The 16422-nt window shown below is 43.3% G+C and overlaps 1 protein-coding gene across 3 annotated transcripts in view; it reads right to left on the minus strand.

The window, feature by feature from the left end:
* Nucleotides 1-15713, minus strand: part of LIMS1 (LIM zinc finger domain containing 1) — a 150578-nt gene extending 134865 nt beyond the window's left edge. Inside the window, exon 1 of one of the 3 annotated variants that reach the window (XM_023190372.2) lies at nucleotides 15480-15713. In XM_023190372.2, the coding sequence (XP_023046140.1) occupies nucleotides 15480-15511 (32 nt within the window). In that variant the 5' untranslated portion in view covers nucleotides 15512-15713. The remainder of the gene's footprint in view (nucleotides 1-15479) is intronic. The other 2 variants (XM_023190377.3, XM_023190374.3) reach the window with 2 other exon arrangements.
* Nucleotides 15714-16422: the final 709 nt, after the last annotated feature.

The following is a 16422-nucleotide window of genomic DNA, read 5'->3' on the forward strand; positions in this document are numbered from 1 at the left end:
TTGCCTGTTAATGGAGAAAGCAAACACTGTACTTACCATCCTGGCCAACATGGTGAAACCCTATTTCTACTAAAAATACAAAACTTAGCTGTGCATGGTGGTACACGCCTGTAGTCCCAGCTACTAGGGAGGGTGAGGCAGGAGAATTGCTTGAACCCAGGAGGCAGAGGTTGCAGTAAGCCGAGATGGTGCCACCACACTCCAGCCTAAGCCTGGGAGACAGAGCAAGACTGAGTTTCAAAAAAAAAGAAACATTGTACTTGTACAGTATTATTGAAATAATTCATGTCTAATTTAATGTCAACTGAAAGGTTACCTACTAGCAACTACCTACATGTTATTTTATGGCAATATTTAAAGAAATATACTTCACTAAACCAAACAAAAAGCCATATATACCAAATAAAATGTACTGCATCATTATTTATTCATTTGACAAGTATTCACTGAATGGTTACTATATGCAATGTACTGTCCCATGAGTATGAGATTTTTAAGTATCTCAAAAAGCATAAGTAGCTTTTTGTAGAAAAATGCTATATTCTTATAAAGTAACGTCTCATCAAAATTTATTTAAAATATCCAACTGCATATTTTGGCTTTTATCTCATTTGGTCAGCTAATCTCCAGTAATGCTCTATCCTGGAAAGCATGACAGTACAAAACAAAACTTCATTTCTAAAAAGTTCCCAAGCCTTATATCCTTGGAGTTCCCATCACCCTCCACATTCCAAAACCTATCGCCACAACTTCCTTCATAGAAAGCATTCTAAGTGAATGAGCAAATTACCAGAGATGTTGGTTTTTATCTGTTCTCACGGTCCCAAAATGACCCTTTGCCAGGGGACTGGTGGGGGGAGCAGGGAACAGACCTCTGAAATTTTGAGGAACTGCTGGAACTTGTTTTGTCTTTCATCAAACTCAATAGAGAGTTCTGTATTAAAATTAAGCGTCACATTCTACACTTCACCAATGTCCTCTGTCATCATGAATACCACTACAAAGGGAAAGCACCCGAATACCGGAAAACCCAGGTCTAAAACAAAGTAGCTTTTATACAGTATACACCACATGCTCAGGGTTAAAACATTCTATTATGAAATATAAAGAAATTGCGTTAAACAGATATCTGCAGATGTTTCATGCTTTGTATAGATCTGGCAAACGCCCAAAAGACAAAAAAGTTCTCATTTCCTGATGTGGCAGTATTGGGAAAAAAAAAAAAAAAATCCCAAACATTGTTAAATTGTTTCAGAAATTACCCTTACACCCACCTCAAAGTTACATCACTGTAATTCTCATCCATCTTACTAACCAGGTAACCTAGTGTCCTAGATATCTATCATTTTAAAATCTGTAACCACGTTTTCATCATTATCCTCAGTCACGTAAATACACTCAATGACTTGAAATGGGTTAAGTGCGAACATAGCTTTCCAGATTTCATGGGGCTAGTCACAAAGCTCCTACTTTCTTGAACTCATTTTCAAAAAGAGAAAACCAGTCTCTAGCCATGTTTACAAAGGTTTCATGGCTATTGCAAAAATATCACTACCCACACTCCTAAAACAAAAGGCTGCTCATTTGATGGATGAATTACTCCATCTCCAGATTCTAATTAAGACTACTATATATTCCCTAAAACATGCTTTACTATGACAAAGTCCATATTGTATTCCAAAGAAAGAACTATTCTGACAACAATCCAGTAAAACCCAAGGGAACCGATATATTCTAATGTAGGCAATGACCTTAAACTCTGGTATTTTGGGCACCATTTCCTCCACACACTCTCTCAATGCGAAAATTTGAGAGTGGAGAATGAATAATTGTTTTGTTCTGAAACTTCCCATTAGAATAACAGAAAGAGACGTTCAATACAACACTGAGGAACGAGGCTAAATTTTAACCTGTATTCCTATGCTTTAGCTTCTAGAACACCCAAAGAACAAATCTCAACTGGATAGAAGACATAAGTCAAACTGCCAAAGGTCCCTTTTGGCTAATTATGGGCTTAGCACGTGTCATTTTTACCTCTTTCTTCCTCTCTGTTGTGGGCCCAGCTGAGAGAACTACCCCACTCAAGAGAGTGTCCAGACTCTTGGAGCCAGCAGTTAGCAAACCGACCTGTGCTGGAGACACTAAGCATCACATTGTAAGGGTATGAAAGAGAAAGACACCCTCAACCTCATCAATTCCACCTCTAGCCTACACTGTCCCTTGGTGATGAAGGGTACAGCAGGGCAATCCCTAAGGATGTCCTGCCTGACCATCCACCACCCAATCCACAACAGGACTTGGCCTATTTCCCAGCAACTTAAAAGTTTAACAACACTATCAGTAAGTGTGGAAGCACACCAGTTTTGTGTTGAAGTCAAAGTCTAACTGCACCTTTGTAATCCAAAGCGCAAGGTGAAAACTTTATTCAAAATTTACATTAAACAACTTCAAACCACAACTCCCCCAATGAACTCCATCAACCCTTCTTACCTTGTAATGAAATCAGAACTCTTATCTACCAGCCATTTCATTTTTTCTGTGACAGACTAAAGTTACAGACACAATTATAGCCAGGGAGACCATTACTGAAAAGCAAAACTTCAAACACAAGCATCATTAAGGAAACTTTATTCTCCATTACAAAATATACACAGTATTAACACCCAAATGATTTACAGGTGCTTTACAGAAGGCTCCATAACCAACTTACTTTGCCCTTTAGAAATTAGCTTCCTTCCATTTCTCATTGAACATTTCAAACTCTGTATGATATTTAACATAAAACTATACCATTGTCTTTTTAAAAAAAAAAAAGATCACTCAAATTAGGCTTGCTAGAGAATGATCCGCTAGGCTCTGCTGGTTTAGCTATAAACGCAAACATTAATGATGGAATGCCAATCAGCCAATGAACAGGGATTACTTAATATGAGTGGGAAGTTATCACCATTCCAGTGGACTTCCAAGTGCAGATGCCATCCTAACCAGAGGGGCTCATAATACAAGAGCAACATCCACTTAAAGAGTAGGAGGGCGGGGCAGGCACTGTGGCTTACACCTGTAATCCCAGCATTTTGGGAGGCTGAGGCAGGAGGACCCCTTGAGCCCAGGAGCTCAAGGTTTACGTGAGCTGTGATTGATCCACTGCATGCACTCCAGCCTCAAGGACAGAATAAGACTCTGTCTCCCTTAAATTAAAAAAAAAAAAAAAAAAAGGCAGCAGTCTGATAGCAAGGAAAAACAATCACTCGTCCAAGCAGAAGTGACACCTCAACCCTAATTTAGTACTCTGTAAACCTAAAGCATCCAAAAGTGAAGGACTATCTAGATACCACAAACAATGTATTTTTGGGGCACAGATTCTATAACCACTATTATACTAAAGAGATATATGCTAAGGCAATACACATATTATTGAGTAGGAGACTGGACAGGATTACATGCTAACAACATAAGAGTGATGTGTAATCTGTCAAATTATATCATCAGATTACCAAATAGTTAAGGAGGGCTACTCTTTTTAGAAGTACAGCAGCTAAGACCTGCAATGTCTTCAATAACAATTATAATATTTCCATCTTTTAAACCCCCTAATGCATTAATAATAATCTAGACTGAACCGTCTGCAAAGTGGGGTCCAGAGGCCAAACCAGCCTGTCCCTGTTTTTATACAGCCTGTGAGGTAAAATAGTTCTGTCATTTTCCCATTTATTATGAAAGAGGCGCATCTGAATCAGATATGGGTAAGACTCAAGGCACCATTCATCCTGAGGCAAATTCTCCTCCAGCTGTGAACCCTTAAGATCAAACAAGTTACCTATTTCCAAAAGACACAGCAGTCCTCAATAATTTCTAAGAGAGTAAAGTGGTCCCAAGACCAAGAACAGAGAATGGTTTTTTTAGATCCAACTACCAATTTACAGAAGATATTAATATAATAGAGGATGTGTCAGTGGGGTGACTCAGGCCTGTAATCCCTGCACTTCGGGAAGCTGAGGTGGGTGGATCACCTGAGGTCAAGAGTTCGAGATCAGCCAGGCCAACATGGTGAAATCTCGTCTCTACTAAAAATACAAAAAATTAGCCAGGTGTGTTGGCGGACGCCTGTAATCTCAGCTACTTGGGAGGCTGAAGCAGGAGGACCGCTTGAACCTGGGAGGTGGAGGTTGCAGTGAGCCGAGATCAAGCCACTGCACTTCACCCTGGGCAACAAGACTGACTCATTCACTCTCTCTTTAGATAGACAGACAGATTAGATAGATTAGATAGATAGATAGGTAGGTAGGAAGGAAACCATATACCCTGAGGATACAAGTTGGTAAATCCAGATGGTAGGAAATTCTTCAAGATAACCAGCAATTTCTTCAACAACAAAATCACAAGAGAAAAGAAAAAGATGGAAGGTGTACTTATACGTTAAAAGAAACTAAAAGACTTATCAACCTATCAAATTTGTGAACTTTATTCAGATCTCAACTTAGAAAAACCACAAAATAAAATCGATGTTTGAGATAAACAGAAATTTAAACACGTACTGTGTAGTTGATGATATCAAGCAATTACTACGCATCTTTTTTAGGTGTGATGATGCTGAAGTTATGTTTAAACAGTTTTTCGAAGAGTCCTTATAAGGATACTGTTTGGACGAACCGAGGCAAGATGGTGCACTTCCGGGTTCTTCATCCCAACCCCCAACTCTTCCCAGTGCGCGCGAAAATGCAGCCGGCGCCCAGGAAGGGTGCAGACCAACTGGGCATGCGCCAGGTGACGTCAATCTGAAGAGACCAAGATTTACCTGGTCGCACCTGCGGAACGCCCCTGACACGCCCATGCCCCACCTATTGCCCTCCCACTCCTAGAAAAGCCGCTCTCCGCCATTGAGCCACGCGGCCTTCTTGCAGCCCCATTCCTGTCGGGATGTCGGGACTGTGGGAAGTCCGTCCGAGAGCCCCACGGGGGGACTCTGCCGGCCTCCTTCCCCGGAGGCCGACAGACTTCTCCCGCACACCTTAGGTTACCAAAATAAACGTGCAGTTTTGCTGTTACACTTGCCTACCCGCTGGTTCTTTTGCGCCCGCTCCGCTGGTCTTAGAAAAACAAGACAGATACATATTAAAATCTCTATAATATGATATAGGGGAGAGAAGAGTGAAAAAAGATTGGCCTTCAGTCAAAGATTTACCATCAGTCAATAATGACTGAAGCTGGCCGGGTGTGGTGGCTCACACTTGTAATCCTAGCACTTTCGGAGGCTAAGGTGGGTGGATCACCTGAGGTCAAGAGTTTGAGACCAGCCTGGCCAACACGGTGAAACCCCATGTCTACTAAAAATACAAAAATTAGCCAGGCGTGGTGGTAGGCACCTGTAATCCCAGCTACTTGGGAGGCTGAGGCAGGAGAATTGCTTGAACCCAAGAGGCGGAGGTTGCAGTGAGCCGAGAGTGCTACTGAACTCCAGCCTGGGCAACAGAGCAAAAACTTCACCTCAAAAATTAATAAATAAAATAATAATAATTGTTGAAGCTGAGCAGAAGCACATAGAGACACATTATTCTCTCTGCTTTTGTATATGTTTGAAATCCTCCACAATAAAAAATTAAAAAGCACAGACTTCATGACATTGCTCCCTCAAAAAGTATGGGATGAGGCTGAGCAACCAGCATTTTTAGCACGAACCCCATGCCATGACAAGTCTGCAGCCCATGTTTTGAGAGCACTGTTCTCTCTGATTCTTGAATTTTCCCTACAACATTCCAAATCAGCCAGGCATCTGGCTGAACCCTACAATGACCAATACATCTCTACCTGCTGAGTATCCAATAACATTTGACAGGTCGTAATGTCTTCAATAAGTAACAACTAATCTATAATAACTAGTAACAAATTACCACTTCCTCCTTTATATTTCTTATTTCTTTTTTCTTTTTTGAGAGAGAGGAAAAGAAAGAAGAGAGAAGAGAGAGAGGGAGAGAAAGAGAAAGACAGAAAGAGTCTTGCTGTGTTGCCCAGGTTGGAGTACAGCGGCAAGACTCAACATCCCAGGCTCAGGGGATCCTTCCACCTCAGCCTCCTGAGTAGCCGGGACTGTTCCCGGAACAAACTGGGGGTCGGGCTGCTATTTCTCGTGGCCCTATAGAGAGATGCAGATAAACTTGGGAGGAAGAGTTTTTATTTCTGCAACCAGTTACAGGAAGAAGGCCTGGAAATTATCACCAGACCAACTCAAAATTGCAGTTTTCCAGAGCTTATACACCTTCTAAGCTATATGTCTACGTGTAAGTGTGTATTCATCTGAAGACATAAGTGATTAAGCTCTTTTAATCTATAACTAAGGTCTGAGTGCTGGAGACCTTCTGGATCCTCATTAATTTACTGCATCTAAATGGGTCCAGGTGCTGAGGTGATTACTCTTATCTTCTTATCTTGTCTCCTACTAAATCACAGAGGTTTGGGTAGTTTCTTCAGACCCATAATAAAATTTGTTTAATCCTAAAAGGGTCCTGTTAAGGATTCTTCTGTTGGCTGGGTGCGGTGGCTCATGCCTGTAATCCCAGCACTTTGGGAGGCCGAGGAGGGCAGATCACAAGGTCAGAAGATTTGAGACCACGGTGAAACCCCATCTCCACTAAAAATACAAAAATTTAGCCGGGCGAGGTGGCGGGCGCCTGTAGTCCCAGCTACTCTGGAGTCTGAGGCAGGAGAATGGCGTGAACCCGGGAGGCAGAGCTTGCAGTGAGCCGAGATCTCGCCACTGCACTCCAGCCTGGGCGACAGAGCGAGACTTCATCTCAAAAAAATAAATAAAATAAAAAATAAGTAATTATTTTGTTATTTTGTCATGCTGAAAGGCCTAGGCAAAACTCTTGGTGGGTTTCATTTGCAGTCCAGCCTTTGATAAGGGCACTGGCTTTTTTAGCTTTTACTATTTAACTTAACCACTCACTCAGTATTGAAACAGTTGTTATGGAGGCCCGCATTAGTGAGACCTAGCCGCCACAGGACTACGGGCATGTGCCACCATAATGTCCATTTGTATATAATGGACACAAACTGTATTAAAAGATGTCTTCCAAAATTTGTAAATATCACTTTCACATATACAAGCACAGCCAAGAGTTCAACTAAAAATAATGAAGTTTGTGTGTTGCACACAAATATAGACACACTAAATCTAGGTAAAGAACTGAATCTTACCCAATGCATTCTCCGGGAAGTCAAGGACAGAAAGCCTAACAGGTGTTGAAGCAGCCAGGGAAGCCATCTTCAAGACAGAGGAGTTTGCTGGGACTTGAGTGTAAGACTTGGGAACTCCTACCCCTTCAAAAAGGAAAGGCTACAAAAATCACGTTCAGAAAGAGGGACTGTGGTATGGTTGGCAATAAGATGATGTAAGCTTAAGGGTAGTAGGGAATAAAACTGGATAGGTTGTCTGGACATGCCAAGAAACAGCCTTGAGACTTGGAAAAACAATTAGCAAGCTGTGACCTCTTCTTAACCAGTCATGTGAAGTGAGGAGACACAGGGCTCTACAGGGCACTTCGGTTTGAACCCCAACTGTCACTAATTGTACGACTTGGTGAGTTCTTAACCTCTTGAGCTTGGTTTCCTTATCTGTAAAATAGATACAAAGATCCTACTTCATGGCTATGATGGTAAGATTATATAAAATAATATCTTTGAGGTATTTGTGTGGAAGTAGGTAATTAAGAAAAGTGGTTATGACTAACAGAGTTTCCAAAAGAGTGGCCTAGGAGGAAACTAGACTAAACAAGGATGCCTAAATATCATTTGAATTTCTCTTCAATGTTTCATGATGTTGGGTCTCTGCCAGCAGTCTGTAATATAAGTAGACTCACTAAACCAAAGAAAATGATCCTGTCTTACTCAAAGTTTTGTGAATTTATTCAAACAATGTCAAAGACACTAAGCAGAGCTAGCCCTGAACTTTCTGATTCGCTAACAAATAAAAGGAGAAATAAAGCCTACTGTCCAGTTTGTTTTTCTTTGGATATTTAACAAATTTGATTAAGACATTCCTTTACTTCTAGAGATTACATTTTGGCAGAAAAGATTAGACATATATACAAAAAACTATAAAACAAAATAGAAATTGGTAATTACCAAAAAAGAATTCAAAATGCTTTGGGAGAACAGAAAAGGCTCTGAATCCCTAATTCCCTACTGCACAGCAGGGGCTAAATTAATGCTCCAGGAACTTGTTATTTTATGAGGGAAGTGGCAATTTTGCCCCCCCCCCAAGAAAACACAAAAGATGATGACTTTCCAGGCCAAGAGAAGGGCATGAACAGCACTGAGGCAGGAAATCATCATTTTCAGAAAAGGCAGTGGGTGGGTTAGAGAGACACAGGCTAAGGAAATAGTGTGTGACAAGGCTATTAAGATGGGTTGGGCCAGATCACAAACAGCCTTAAATTCCAGGAGCTGGAGTTTGGACCTACTTGACAGGCAATAAGCAGCTCCTCAATATTTTGAAAATGTGTGACCAAAGTAGTGCTTTAGAAAAATCTGAAACCAACACGGATGACAGATCAGTCAGGTGTACCTGCACTGTACCTTCCACAGAAAAATAAATCCTGTTGAATCTACTGCACTGAGAAGGAGAAACAGCCAGCTGTGGCAAAAGCTGCAACTGCCTACCCAATGTGCATTCTCCCTCCCTTCCTCACTGTATTAACAAGGCAGATTTTATATGGGACAGCAATGTGCCCAGCTTTAAAAGCAAACAAAAACAAAACAACAACTACATTTACTAATGAGAAATAAACGTATCTGTTTAAGTAGTTGGTAACATTTGTCACTCAGCTGATGCATCGGTAAGGAAGCCCATCAATAGGAAGGGATCTCTCTGGAGAGGAAAAAGTTGCAAGCACCAGCACATGTGGCTAGGAATATCAGGTCTTCAACAACACTTTTGAAGTGTTCTTCAAAAGGAATCACTTGAAAGAGCCTGACATCCAGGACACCTGTAATAGAACAATTCTGGGCCAATATCCATAATTCATTCAGACATTTCCAAATATACCTACCATGTTAATGGGCTCAGCTATAGGCGTTGGTCCTCAAGGTATTTACTACATACTGTAGACAAAAAGGTAAAACATATACATACAACAAACTGTAACAATGCAATGTGAATAAAGTAACAGAGCAAACCAGTGTAATATAGCAGAGGAGACCCCACAATACAACTATAGCTTGGGCTGTATTCCTAACCCTGCTGTTAACTCACTTTTCAGCCTTGAATAAACTATTTTACCTCTAGGCAAATCCTGTCCTATAAAATAAAGGAGCAGTTTAAATAAAGGGCTAACACAGGAGACCCACTAAAGTGCTTAGTGCATTAGTTCAGTAGGTTCCAACTTTTTCACATATAAAGCCATTTTTTTATGTTAAATAAATTATCTTAGATCTTCACATCACTATGATTAGCTTTTTAGCACGTTAACAGATAAAGCATGTACTATATAAATACGACCACAAATTCCACAAACCCCTTAAAAGAATCTGTACTTTATTAACATTTAAATGAAAATTAGAAACATTCACAAACATTATTTCTTCCACTTCAAACACTTAATATGTGCATGGATTTTTATTTCCAGCCAGTTGGAATAAGTTCACAGTCCACAGGGCATTGGCTCTGCATTCTCTCAAGTCTTTCCCAGCCTTAATACTGTCATCTTAGTTCATTTGAAAGATTTTCAGAACCAGGGTGAAAAGGAAATCAGTAAGAAAGGAGTGAAAAAAGAAAACGAAGGATTCAAGAGAAAATTCGAAGGTAAGAACTCAGCAGAAAGTGGCTATAGGGAGGGAAGGACAGGAAGAAACAAAAGCAACCATGTTAAAGTGCCATCAGCAGCAGTATAAGTCCGGGGAAAAGAACTAGGATGATGGGAACCGATGGCTCACTGAGCATCTACTATGTTCTTGGCATGGCGTTAAATGGTTTAAAACTGAAAACATACACATGATTTTAAAAATCAAAACAGTACAAAAAGCTATACAATCCCTCTCATCCTGGATTCTCAGGTGCCTAGTCTCCCTCTCCAGAAGCAACAATCACTAAAAATTTCATCTGTATCCTTTCAGAAATATTTGCATTTGCCTTCATACTTAATTATCACAACAATGTCTGCGATAGGTGGGATTACTTTATAAATTAAGAATCTGAGGCTTAAAGATGCTGACAGGGCCAAGATCAAAGAGCCACGAAGGGACAGAACTAGGATTAGAACATGGACCCAACCACCCATGTACATACTAACTCTACACTCAGAAAGCTACGAAAACTCTGGTAGCTGGATGCAGTGGCTCACCCCTATAATCCCAGAACTTTGGGAGGCTGAGGAGGGCGGATCGCTTGAGTCCAGGAATTCAAGACTATGCTGGGCAACATGGAGAAACCCTGTCTCTATAAAAAATACAAAATATTAGCCGGGCACAGTGGAGTGCACCTGTTGTGCCAGCTACTCAGGAGGCTAAGGTGAAAGGATCTCCCGACCCTAGGAGGCTGAGGCCGCAGTGAGCCATGATTGTACCACTTTACTCCAGTCAGGGTGACAGAGTGAGACCCTGTCTCAAAAACAAAACAAAACAAAACAAAAAACACTGTGGCAGAGATGTTCAAAGTGTTTGCGATAATTAAAAAACAGAACCCAAATAACCACTAGTCAAGGACTGGTTGTATAAGTCATATCACATGTACACTGTGAAATACTATGCAGCCATTAAAACTAAGGTTAAAAAAATAAGGTAAACCCAGATATACCACTCTAAGACAGCTTGTTGAAGTAAAAAGGCAATTGCAAGAAATGGGCAGTTGGTATTTACTGGACACAGAGTCTCAGTTTGGGAAGATGAAAAAGTTCTCGGAAGGAAGGGTAGTGATGGTTGCACAGCAATGTGAATGTACATAATGCCACAAAACTGTACACTTAAAAATAGTTAAAATAGCAAATTTTGTTTTGCATATTTTACCGTAACTTTTTTAATACTAAAAAGAGCAACTGCAGAACAGTATGACTGTGATTCCATTTTTGTAGAAAGTATGTGTAAACATTTTTTGTAAATGCATGTTGTCTGTTATCTTGCTTTACCTTGCCTGCTACTTAGACATCCTGAAGCCCTAGACTCCTGGTGTGCTGATGCTGAGTCCTGTGCCTCCCACCTCCAAGCACATACTGCCAGCAGTTGAACTACTACCTTCGCCTTTCTTCCTACCTCTCACGGAATGCACTCTTCAGCCCTTGCTTCATCTGCAGCTGCCCCGCCCCACTGTTAAATGTCACTGCAGACTCATCCAGCTCCAAAACATGCTCCAACGTGAAAAAAGATGCAGGAAAATGACTCCCTTACTCACCCCTGCAGTAAGCTCCAGGGTGGAAATGTCTGATATGATCAAATAAAAGAGATGAGATTATATCAGAAAAGGGAAAAGAAACCTCTGTTGCTGAAGAATGCACAGTATATGGCAACAGGTAGTGCAGCTCCTGCTTCTCAAGTGTCTTAAAATTAAAGTTTTTGGAAGATAACGTGGCAACAGTCCAGCATATAATGTAGATGACATCCCTGTGGGTGGAAAACCACAGCTTAAAGTATAGTTACGAGAACTATAAAACTGACAAAATGGTTTGAGATGTTTTTCCTTCTACGTAAGTGCAAATCTAGGTAAGAACATGACCTACATTGAGGTGTGTTTATTTAAATGATTATCCAAAGAGCAAACACAACATTATTGAAAACAGGCTTTCAGAGTAAAGCTCTCTGCTCTCCTGTTACTGATCTGTTGTAGCTACCGAAGTTTCTCTGACCCAGTGGAGGGGCTCCAAGGTCCCCCTCTCTAGGAGGAAAGGAAAGCCTACTTGCTGTACCCACATTTAGCAAAGGAAAGAACCGCCCAGGAGACAGGTCAAGGGGCTATAGCCAAGGGAAAGGGTAGGAATGATCAAATAAAATCAAGACAGCACAATCCGGATGGACAGTTTTCTCTAAGCCTGCGAGAAACGGAACCACCAGAACTGAAATGATGTTTTCTACCACCAAACTTTCCTTAGCTTTCTTAAAAATCAAGAGTTTGGGCTGGGCGCGGTGGCTCAAGCCTGTAATCCCAGCACTTTGGGAGGCCAAGACGGGCAGATCATGAGGTCAGGAGATCAAGACCATCCTGGCTAACACGGTGAAACCCTGTCTCTACTAAAAATACAAAAAACTAGCCGGGCGGGGTGGCGGGCGCCTGTAGTCCCAGCTACTCGGGAGGCTGAGGCAGGAGAATGGCGTAAACCCAGGAGGCAGATCTTGCAGTGAGCTGAGATCCGGCCACTGCACTCCAGCCTGGGCGACAGAGTGAGACTCTGTCTCAAAAAAAAAAAAAAAGTCAAGAATTTGATTTTCTCACCATACAAACAGGGACAGCGCACTGAAAAGGTGTGAAGACACTCAGGCCCATGGCATTTTCCCTCTTCATAATGGCACTAGCCATTTTCTTATCAGGGAAAATCCTGAGAGGCAGAGAGTTGCTTCTTCCACAGTGGCCGAAGTCTTAGTTATTACGTCCTACTAAAACTCCCCAAAACTACAAGGCACACACTACCACAAGCATTCAAGAACAATTTTAAGAGAAACCTTGTATTTGTTCCTTTTTAAATATCCCCAATACCTGCATATGCCTCATCATTTAGGATTATGTCTTTAACAGTGGTTCTTAAAGTATGGCCTTGAACCCCTAAGGGTCTCCAAGACCTTTTTAAGGGGTCTGAGAGATCGAAGCTATTTTCATCAAACTAAGATATTCCTAAGAAGTCACTGTAGCATTGTGCACTGTGTTGACACACAGATAGTGCAAAAACAACAGTCGTTACAACTGCTGGCCGCTCAGCACTAAAGAGGGCCATGGTAGTGTCCCTGAATTCTTTACCTCTATGTACTCACAGGAAAATAAAGTCAATTTCACTTTTTTAAGTGAAATGGTATAGTCACGCTGGAAAAAAACTGTCAGTTTCTTAAAAAGCTAAACATGCAATTTCTGTACAACCTGGCAATTGCACACTCTTGGACATTTATCCCAGAAAAGGAAAACTTACATTCACATAAAACCTAGACAGTCCGGGCACAGTGGCTCTAAAATTCCAGCACTTTGGGAGGCTGAGGTGGGTGGATTGCTGGAACCCAGGAGTTTGGGACTCCTGGACTAGCCTGGACAACATGGTGAAATGCTGTCTCTACCAAAAAAATACAAAAATCATCCAGGCATTGTGGCGTGTGCCTGTGGTCCCAGCTAGTTCCAGGACTGAGGTGGGAGGACTGCTTCAGCCTGGCAGGTCAAGAGTGCAGTAAGTCATGACCATACTACTGCATGCACTCCACTCCAGCCTGGGTGACAGAGCAAGACACTGTCTCAAAAACAACAACAAATACTTGTCTATTTTTTCGTAATAGCTTTCTTAATAGTCCAGAACTAACAGCTTGAATGTCCTTCAACATGTGAACAGTTAAACTCCTGTACAACCATACCACGGAGCACTACTCAGCAACAAAAAAGAACAAACTATGACATACAAAACAAATAGTGTATGATTCCACTTACATGAGATATGAGGTACCAGCAATAGTTAAAGTCATAGAAAGCAGGATGATGGCTGCCAGGGGCTGGCGGGAGGAGGGGAATGGAGAGTTGTTTAATAGGTACAGTTACAGTTTTGGTAAGACAAAGATTTCTGGGCATGTATGATGGTTATGAATGCACAATAATTTGAATGAACTTATTACCCTCCCCCCAAAAAGTAAATCATTAATGGTAAATTCAGGATGGGAAGGGGACAGGCGGGGGAGGGGCACTGGACCAGAGACGTTTGAAGGTCTTAACAGGAAACTACTATCTCCTTTATTACACTACATATCCATTATTCTTAATATCTCACGAATACTTTAAATTTTATATCAACTTACTAGTCAATACTTTAAGGAAAAAAGTCCATGATGAAGGAGTACAAATTATTGTTATCAAATCTTGAGCTTTGACTTTTTGTTACTTGTGACCAAATGGCAGGTGTGCACTTCTGTAATAGAACGATGAGCTGAATTACTTGCTTGTTTCAAGAAATATCATTTTTACTGGAAAGAACAACTGACAAACTAGGGTTATTTAAACCTGCATTGCCAGACATTCCCTTGAAACTGAACAAAGTGAATCTGTCACTTTAAGGAAAACAATTGACAATATTTTGTTTCCAATGATAAAAAGCAAGCTTTCAACTGAAAATTAGAATTTTGGAAAACTTGTAAGCACCACACCTAGTATCTGACAGCTTTTAACATAAAGACTTTGCTAATGAAATCAATACTTATAGTAACGAATGTTATTCGGCGCTATTAATGAAATGCGTCAGCTTGGGATCTGCCAAACTCAGTAAGCCAGTATTTTCCAAATGACAAACATATGGTGTTACAATGGGTAACAGGTCCATTCAAACTGCAAGACAGACCAAGAAATTTTAATGTAACTGTGTGAAAGGCCATTGACAGAAGCTTCAGCTGCATTCAAACTGCAAGACAGACCAAGGAATTTCTAACGAAACTGTGTGAAAAGTCCGCTGATAGCAGCTTCAGATAACTGCAAGACAGACCAAGAAATTTTAATGTAACTGTGTGAAAAGCCCACTGATAGTAGCTTCAGATTCCACGCCCAAAGCAGCCTTTGAGAAACTTCCACTTAACGTAGTTTTGGTGTAGTAATAAAGAATACCCATAATTATCTGAAAAAGCTATTAAGACAGTACTCCCTTTTTCAACTACGCATCTGTGTAAGATCAGATTTTCTTCATATGAAAATATACCTCAACAGACTGAACGCAAAGCAGATGGGAGAACGCAGTTGTCTCTACTACTAAGTCAGACAACTCAAGAGATTCGCAAACTGTAAAGGACGCCACTAGTCCCACGAACTCTTTTGCTTTAGCAAAACCCTACGTTGCATAAAAATACGGTATGTACGTTAACATACCACGGATTTATTCAACTAGTTAACTGTAACTTCACTGTCTCGGTTTTGCTTTCTAGTATAGTCTATGGAGACAGCCATCCTTCCCAGGTCCTCTAGTCCCAAGAGGGGTCCCGAGACCAAGACGTCTGCGACCTGCTGATCCCTACTGCTAGAAGATAAATGATTAGCTAGGCAAATACTGATTTGTCTTCAGGAACTCTGGGGGCAGCGAGTCGGCGTCAGCGCCCGTGCCACCGCGGACACGCGGGCGTGAACAGCAGGGGTCTCCTCCGCGGGCCCGCACGCAGCCACGCCGCCTCCAAAGCGCTGGGGGTCACGGCTCCGGGCTCCGCGCCGCCCGGGTGAGGCCGCAGGGAGGCCGCGGGGAAAGCCCGGCCGCCCGCCCGCGCCAGGCCCGGCCCGAAGGCCCGCCGGGAGCGGCGGGGCGGACGCGGCGGGCGCCGTGCGGCGCGGCCCGTACCTGTGGGTCATCCCGGCCGCCACGCCCAGCATCTCTCCGCTTTCCACCGCCGCCGTCTCTCAGCCCCTGGCTTCACCGCACCGCTCCAGCAGCGTCCTAGTCCCTCGCCGCCGCGGCTGGCTACTGGCGGGCCCGGAGCAGGAAGGGGAGGAGGACCAGGGGCGGGCCGCACCGGGGCGAGCGAGGCGGGGGCAGGCGAGGCGGGCCGCGCGGGAAGGCGGGTAGGGGCTAGAGCGGCTGGACGGGGAGGGGCGGGAACTGGAGTGGCTGGCGCGGGAGGGTGGGGACTGGAGAGGTAGGCGCGAGGGGCGGGGAGGGGCGTGGTGGGGCGGGACCCGCGTCAGACCCCGCCCCAACCCGTGGCTCGGGCCCGCCCCCATCTCAGCACCCCAGGCTGGTCTGGTAGGCTGACGCTGGTGGCGGGGTTGGAGGCTTCTTGGGAGCCCACGACGTGCGGCGGCGACTCGGAGGCCGACTTCGCTACAACAAGGATGGCGGTGACGGGCGCAGAGAGCGGGCCCGGCTCTCCTTGCGTCGAGGCTCCTCTGATTCCACTCGCGTGGCTGCGCGGCCCTGGCAGCGGCCTCGGTCCCGGGGGTGGGAGCTCCACAGGGTTCCGCCCCGTCCTGGCGACTACGCCTGAGGGGACTCTGTGCTAAAGCTCTGTCGGGCAGGCGGAGCGTCCGGGAGAACCTGGTCTGGATCGGCCACCGCTGGGTCCCTGAGCCCCGCTCGGAGCCTGCAGGCTTTGTTTAACTTGGGAGTTAAGAAGTTAACCTTTCTTGTAGAGATTTCCAGTCTTGCCTCAGAATCCTGTTCTTCCTTGCTAGCTCAATAGCTGTCAATATCTTCACCCATTCCATCTATCAAAACCTGAAATTTCGGGGCCGGTGCAGTGACTCACGCCTGTAATCCCAGCACTTTGGGAGGCCAAGGCAGGCGG

The sequence above is a fragment of the Piliocolobus tephrosceles genome, chromosome 15 (assembly GCF_002776525.5).
Source record: "Piliocolobus tephrosceles isolate RC106 chromosome 15, ASM277652v3, whole genome shotgun sequence".
In the NCBI taxonomy this organism is placed as follows: Eukaryota; Metazoa; Chordata; class Mammalia; order Primates; family Cercopithecidae; genus Piliocolobus; species Piliocolobus tephrosceles.